Genomic DNA, 7,500 nt, shown 5'->3' with positions numbered 1-7,500 from the left:
GAGGCGTAGGGGTAGAGGAGATAGAGATAGATAAATAGATAGATAGAGAGCGAGAGAGAGAGAAAGAGGGAGGAACGAACGAACCCAAACACCTTCCGTTCAACATTCCGTACTATATAAACATTTAATAATTAAATAAAAAATACAACAGAATACAACGAAAGAAACGCATAGAAAACCTAAAAAAGAAGAAAAAAAACCCAGCTTGCAAACAAAATGGTGGATACGGCATGCCAAGTGCACACGGGCTCACTACGCAGCCAAGTACTTGCGCCACTACCATATTTGTCATGAATAAGAGACGGGGTCACGCTCGCAAAGACAACAAAGACAAGCGACAAAAACAAGGCGCATGAACATTGCATTTGGCTTTTCATGTAGCTCTTCATTTAATGCTTTATTTCGATGGCCGAATGACTCCTTTGTTTAGAAACTCGCGTTCCTCCGACGGGAAGAAAATGAGAGAAATTGAGAAAGATGTTAAAAAAGAAAAGAAAAAGAGAGAGATGATGATTAACGTGCGTGAAGAGAAGGAAATAATGGAGAAAGAGAATGAATGGAGGACTTTGAGAAAACAACGAGCGAATAAATGAAAGAAAGAAATAATAGAGGAAAGACGGAAATTTAAGAGGAACTGATGAATGGAAGAAACGAATAAAAGAAAGAAAGAATGCGTATAAAAATTAATGAAAGAATTCAAGCCAGGCAAGAACGAACAGAAGCAAGAAAGACCTCCAGGAGAAACGGCACACAAGTCACGCCGACCGAAGAAGAAGAAGAAGAAAGAGACCGGAAACACACACGCGCGCACATAGTCGAGCGAAAGACACTCACAGGCACCGAAAAATCCCCCCCCCCCCCCTCTCTCTCTCTCTCTCTCTCTCTCTCTCTCTCTCTCTCTCTCTCTCTCTCTCTCTCTCTCTCTCTCTCTCTCTCTCTCTCTCTCTCTCTCTCTCTCTCTCGCTCTCTCTCTCTCTTTCTCTCGAAGGGCGCCGCCGTGCGTGACTCGGGTGCCGCGCCGTCCTGACAGCGTCAGGGCGGCGTCGAAAGTCGCGTCGTGATTCTAAATAGTATTTTGGCACTGTCGAATCCTGGCACTGTGGTGGCACTGTCGAAGCATGGCGTTGTGATGGCACTTATTCTGACTCCCGTACTCTAAAGGATATATTTCGTGTAATTTCACACCGCATTTTCGTTTATTTTCCTTCGAATAATTTAGAATAACAGCATACAAAGAAAAATAATGAAGTATTAATAATAATAATAATAATAATAATAATAATAATAATAATAATAATAATAATAATAACACAAATAACAAAAATATAAAAAACAAAGAATAACAATAACAGCGATAACAAGAATAACAATAATAACAACAGCAACAAACAACAACAACAAAAAGAAGACACAATATCCTCACAAACGACAGGATTCCCACATGACAAAATTCCTTGACAGCGGAGGAAGCGAGCACATGGCCGGTCGCCCACGAAGCACCACGGCCATCAATAACAACGGATTCAGAGCACAAAGAAACGCTGCAACATGAAACTGAATGCAACACAAAACGGAAGCATCAGCTGAAAGAAACTATAGGAATGACAATTGCCCGATACTGATTATTATTTTTTTTTTTATTGTTATTTTTTGACAGATTGTTTTTATCGCTATGTGACTCTAAATGTGGTAAATTAATGCTTACAAATATATTAAGTGTTGGAAAGGTATTTTCTATTACTAATACAGGAGTTAATATCGATGATAGCAATAACAAGTGATGATGACATTATAAGACAAATAATAATGATAATGATACCAAAAACAATAACAAACCAACAAAAGCAACAACACCAATAATGATTACTATCACCATCATCCACATAAAATGACAATAAACGGTCATGAACAAAACAGTGACAATCAATACTATCATCTTCATCATCATAAATATACAAATAACAACAGACGACAATGAACAACACACGAGAGATAAGGAGAAAAGTTGATGGAGGTCACGATCGCCTCTCGCCAACGAAAAACCGTTTTTTTTTTCTTTCTTTCTTTCTTTCTTTTTTCGTCGCAGTGCCAAAGGCGGCAACCACACACTTCGAATTCTTTACGAGATACTCAAACTCAAACTTTTATCGGTCAATGCCATCGCTATCCTTATGTTTGTTTTATATGTTAATGCAACACCGTTTAAGTGAGACTTATTTTGTTAGCGTGACGCGGTGACGGTGTTGATAGTAACAGTAAGGAAGATGATGGAAATAAAACTAAACTAATTAAGAAGGTGATAAAAACATCATCATCAACAAGAATAATAACAATATCAAGATGATTAATAATAATAATCAACAATCGAAATGTTACAAATAATACCCCCAACTACAATCGTTATATCATAGTAAATGACCCCAAGACCACAAACACAATTTGTCCGGAAGGTCTAAAAGAGACTACTAATACCACTACCCCTGTCTCTACCACTACCACTACTACTGCCGCTACCACTACCCCAACCACTACTACTCCCACTATCACTACCACTACCCCTACCGCTACCATTACCCCTACCCCTACCACAAGCAATACCCCTACCCCTACACCTACCCCTACCCCTACCACTACCACTACACCACCGCCACTTCCGCCCCGCCACGGAGGGAAGGGGGCTCCTCTCTCCCTCCGTGGCGCGCGCGTGGCGGTTCCGAACTCCGGCCTGAATTACACCGCCCGATCGAGACTAACGCGTTTAGGCACACCTGAGATTGGAAGGCTGCCGCCGGAATTCGTTTAGCTACGCCGCCGACCCGCCTCGAACTGTCGGGCAAAATAAGACCCATTCCGATCGGCCGGGAATTGTGGGAGGGGGGATGGGAAGGATGGGAAGGATGGGAGGGGGGATGGGAGAGAGGGGGGAGAAAAGAGGGAGGGAGGGAGGGAGGGAGGGAGGTATGGAGGGAGGGAGGTATGGAGAGAGAGAGAGAGAGAGAGAGAGAGAGAGAGAGAGAGAGAGAGAGAGAGAGAGAGAGAGAGAGAGAGAGAGAGAGAGAGAGAGAGAGAGACTGACTTCCCCTTCCGACTCCCCTGTCCCTCCTTCCCCCCAACCCCAAACCGCCCATTCACGCGGAAGACCGAGGCGAAGCGAACGCACGCCCACGCCTGATGTTGTGCTCCGATGACGAGTTCATTTCCCAGCCCCCCCACCCCCCCACCCCACCCCCCGCCTACCTGTTCCGAAGGTCGACCTCTCCATCTCCAACCCGGCGCTCTCTCATTTCCCTTTTCCCTCCTCCCTCTTCTTCCACTCCTCCTTCCGTTCCAGCCTATTTTCCAAGGACTGTTCTCTTCCTTCGACCATTCCTCTCTTCGTCGTCGTCGTTGTTTTTGTTTTCCTTTTATCATTATTATTATCTTTTTTTACACTTCCTACCTGCTCAACACCAATTTCCTTCCCCCCTGAGGAATAGCTTTAATAATCGCCACCTGGCTCTCTTCCATGCCGAGGAGTTCCATCTTACCTGCTGGAGAGAAAAGCCAAAGATTAATTAAAAAGTATCATTGGAAAACAGAAAACAAACAAACAAACATACATAAAAGCTGGAACTGTAATCGAGAAGATGTTAAAAAGATACCGTAATTATAAAGCCATCATACCAATACTATAAATACTATCAGAGCACAACAGGCGAGTTAGATAGTATGAACATAAAAAGACGAAGAAGAAGAAGAAGAAGAAGAAGAAGAAGAAGAAAATGCTACAACGTACCAGTTATTTATCTAAATAAGGCCAAAGCACAGGGGGTCGGAGGGAAGGGGAAGGGAGGGGAGGGGGTAACGTTCTATCACTTCAAGAACTTCAAAATAACACAAGAACACTTAAAGGGCCTGGAACCCCCCTGTCAGACCCTGCCATCTGTCTATTATTTCGCTCGTCCTCTTTTTCCGCCCCGTATGTGTGTGAGAGAGAGAGAGAGAGAGAGGCAGATCCTGTGTTACGATGCGACCATATCCGGTCTTTTGTGTGTGTGTGTGTGTGTGTGTGTGTGTGTGTGTGTGTGTGTGTGTGTGTGTGTGTGTGTGTGTGTGTGTGTGTGTGTGTGTGTGTGTGAGAGAGAGAGAGAGAGAGAGAGAGAGAGAGAGAGAGAGAGAGAGAGAGAGAGAGAGAGAGAGAGAGAGAGGGAGGGAGGGAGGGAGGGAGGGAGAGAGGGAGGATGTGAATGAGTGAGTGGAAGTGTGTGTGATTGTATGCGTTTCTTGTGGAAACTTGAAACAGAGGAAAAGAGGCGGAGGGGAAAGTATTCATTTTGCTTATCATCATACGGACGCGCGCACGCACACACACAAACACACACACACATTCTCCATCACCCAATTCTTCCACTTCCTCCCCCACCCCTCCCCTCTCCTCCCCCTCCCTCCTACCCTCCCCCTCGCCCCAGCGTGAGTGAAAAACTAGGCCAAAACTCGCGTATTCCATTCACCCCCCCCCCCCACCCGGTCGCCGTCCGAGGACCAAATTTGCCAATTTAATTAAACTGCTGACAAGGGGGAATGCAAAAGAACGATACTCCTAGGTAAATCAGCCCCATAACCGCTTACTCGGGCCATTCCAGCCGCGGGTAATGGAGTGGGAATAGCAGGAATGTCGGGGATTCCTAGCCACGTGGCGCGCATTCCAGCTGTCCCGCGCGCCGGTCCCGCCCCTCCCCCCCTCCGCCCACCCTCCACCTACCCTCCACGGCCGGCCGGAAGGACGGACGTTTGACGCGCTCGCCGACGGCCGGGAAATGTGTCACGATTGCTTCATCTCTCCCCTCCCTTTTCACTCTATTTTCACTGCCCTTTCCTACCTTTCGTCTCTCTCTCTCTCTCTCTCTCTCTCTCTCTCTCTCTCTCTCTCTCTCTCTCTCTCTCTCTCTCTCTCTCTCTCTCCTTCTTCTTCCCCCATCTTTCCTTTATTTTCTTCCTTCTTGGCCTGTATTCTAACCTTCACTCTCCTTCTCTAACGTTCTCTCTACACTCTTGTTCCTTGATAATTCTCTCTTGTCGTTACTCTTTTTCCTCATCCTTCTTTTCCTCTACTTGTTTTCTTCATGACCTTCCCTCTTGACTCCCTCCCTCCCTCTCTTCACATCCTTCCTCCTTCCACTTCTCGACCCCATTTCTTCCGTCCCTCCTTCCCTCCCCCCTCCCTCCCTCCCTCCCTCCCTCCCTCCCTCCCTCCCTCCTCGCTATCATCATACGCGACTCTCGCCCTCGTAACACTTTTTCCTGTTTTTTAATCTTTTTATTTTCCTTTTTTTCCCTCCCCGTGTCTCTACTTTCACTTTCCACAGCCAGCGCTGCACCGACGCCGGCGCCTCCGTTGCTGCAATTTGCGAAGCGGAGTCGAGGTCCGCTGCCTGCCTGCCGCTCGCCGTCCGTCGCCGACACACGGTCATCCCCGCCTTCTCTTTTCTCCCTCTCTTCATTAATTTCTCTTTCTCTGTCTTTGTCTCTGTCTCCGTCTCTCTGTTCTCCTTTCCCACTCTCCCTTACCGTTCCCCCTCGCTTTCCTTTTCCCTTTCCCCTTCTCTTTCTCTTTTTCGCATTTACTCCTTTTCCTTTTCCCTCTCTCTCTCATCTTTTTCTCAACATCTCACTCCATCTTATCAACCCCCTCCCATCATTCCATCTTCTCACTTCTCTGCTCATCTATCCCTCTCTCTTTTCTCTCCTCTCTCTCCCTTTTTCTCTCCTCTCTTCTCTCCCTCCCTCTCATCTCTTCTCTCTCTCCCTCTCTTCTCTTCTCTCGCTATCCCCTCTCTCTTTTCTTCTCTCCTTCCCTCTCCTCTCCCTCCTTTTACGCCCAACACAATTTCCATCAACGCCTCGGCAGCAACAGCATTTTAGCCCCCCCCCCCCCCCCCCCCCCGTGCCAACGCCGAACCGGCACTCTCACTCGCCCTCAGGGTCTCGGTGCCACTACGAGTGCCACTACTGCAGCGCCCGTTACGGTGACGAACAGATATAGGTGGAAGAAGAAGAAGAAGAAGAAGAAGATGATGCTAAAGATGATTGATGATTATTAATGATGATGAAAATAGCCTAAATTAACATATATATTAGAAAAAAAATAAAGCTAGAAAGAATTAACTGATTAAAACCCCTTATTTCGCTATCACCAAAAACAGCACTACCAGTCTCCCAAACTGTGACATCTTCGCCTCTATCAAACAAATCAACATTTATACCAATAGATCAAAATCACGAAAGCCCCTTCACCCCCCCCCCCAAAAAAAAAAAAAAAAAAAAAATACCGACAGCGCGATGACGTAACTCCATAAAAGCTTCATGGCCGACTACCATGTCCACTGGTCATTACAGTCATTACCCCAACCGCAAATTACCTCTCATTCGATTCATTTCACTTTTTTTTTTTTTTTTTGGGTGGGTGTTTTATTCTTTCATCGTTTGGTCTCTTTTATTTTCATTCTTAAAAAAAAAACTTTGACCTTTTAACCTCTGAACCTCTTTACATGGCTCTTTCGTTTCCCTACTTTCCTTTCCATTTTCTTTCCGTCTATTACTATCATAACAGAAGTAGTAACAGGAACAACAGTAATCATTGTTATCATTATAATTATTGTCATTATAATTGTTTTTATTATTATAATTATCTTTATTATTATTATTATTATTATTATTATTATTATTATAATTATTATTATTATTATTATTACTATTTTTATTATCAGTATCACCATTATCTATTTCATCCTATTTTCCGCCTTCCTTTTAACCCTGATTCCTGCGTGAAATATTCTACTTGCCACTCTCCTCTATATCTCCTTTATTTCAATAGTTAATATCGTCTTTATCTCATTCTTATCTATCACACTTTACACCCCCAATCACCCATTCCTTTTCTCTTTATCCCCTCCATAATCCTCTCACCCTACCGTTTTTTATTTCACTTCATTTCTCCTAATTCTTCATCCATTTTTCATGCTCCCCTCTCCTCCTTTCCCCGTATCAGTATCTTCCTCTTCTTCCTCCTCCAACTGCTACTTCTTCCTTCCTTTCTGATTTTCTCTTCCCGCCCTTCCCCTATTCCTTTACTCTCTTTCCCTCGCCTTCTTATCTCCCCAGCTATTCCTCCCATCCTCCGCTATCCTCCCCTCCTCTCAACCACTTCCCCCCTCCCATTACCCCCCCTCCATCCTCCCCATCTCGCCTACCCTTCTCTGCACCCCACCATCCTATCTCCCCTTCACCCCGCTCCTATTCTCCTTCCTTTCTCTTCCCCTCTTATTTACCCTTTCCCCCTCCGAGCCCATCACCCCCTCAACTCCTGTGCCCCACCCTCAATACCACCCCTTCCTTTCCCTCACCCCAACTACTCTCCTCCTCCCCTTATCCTGCCTTCCACATCACCTCTTCAATCTCTTTCCTCCTCTCCACTCCCCTCCTTCCCCACCACCCACTCACTTCCCGGTCCCGTCTTCCTCA

General features: G+C 45.4%; 1 protein-coding gene across 9 annotated transcripts in view; it reads right to left on the bottom strand.

Annotated features, from left to right (window-relative positions):
* Positions 1 to 7,500, bottom strand: part of LOC125036550 (protein couch potato-like) — a 252,363-nt gene that overhangs the window by 125,583 nt on the left and 119,280 nt on the right. Inside the window, exon 2 of one of the 9 annotated variants that reach the window (XM_047629241.1) lies at positions 3,528 to 3,530. The exons of the other annotated variants lie outside the window; for them this stretch is intronic. Within the exon in view, the coding sequence (XP_047485197.1) occupies positions 3,528 to 3,530 (3 nt within the window). The remainder of the gene's footprint in view (positions 1 to 3,527; positions 3,531 to 7,500) is intronic. 9 annotated transcript variants of the gene reach the window in all.

The sequence above is a fragment of the Penaeus chinensis genome, chromosome 21 (genome assembly GCF_019202785.1).
Source record: "Penaeus chinensis breed Huanghai No. 1 chromosome 21, ASM1920278v2, whole genome shotgun sequence".
Lineage (NCBI taxonomy): Eukaryota > Metazoa > Arthropoda > Malacostraca > Decapoda > Penaeidae > Penaeus > Penaeus chinensis.
The sequence above is the reverse complement of the archived record's forward strand: the minus strand, read 5'-3'. Positions and strand labels throughout refer to the sequence as shown.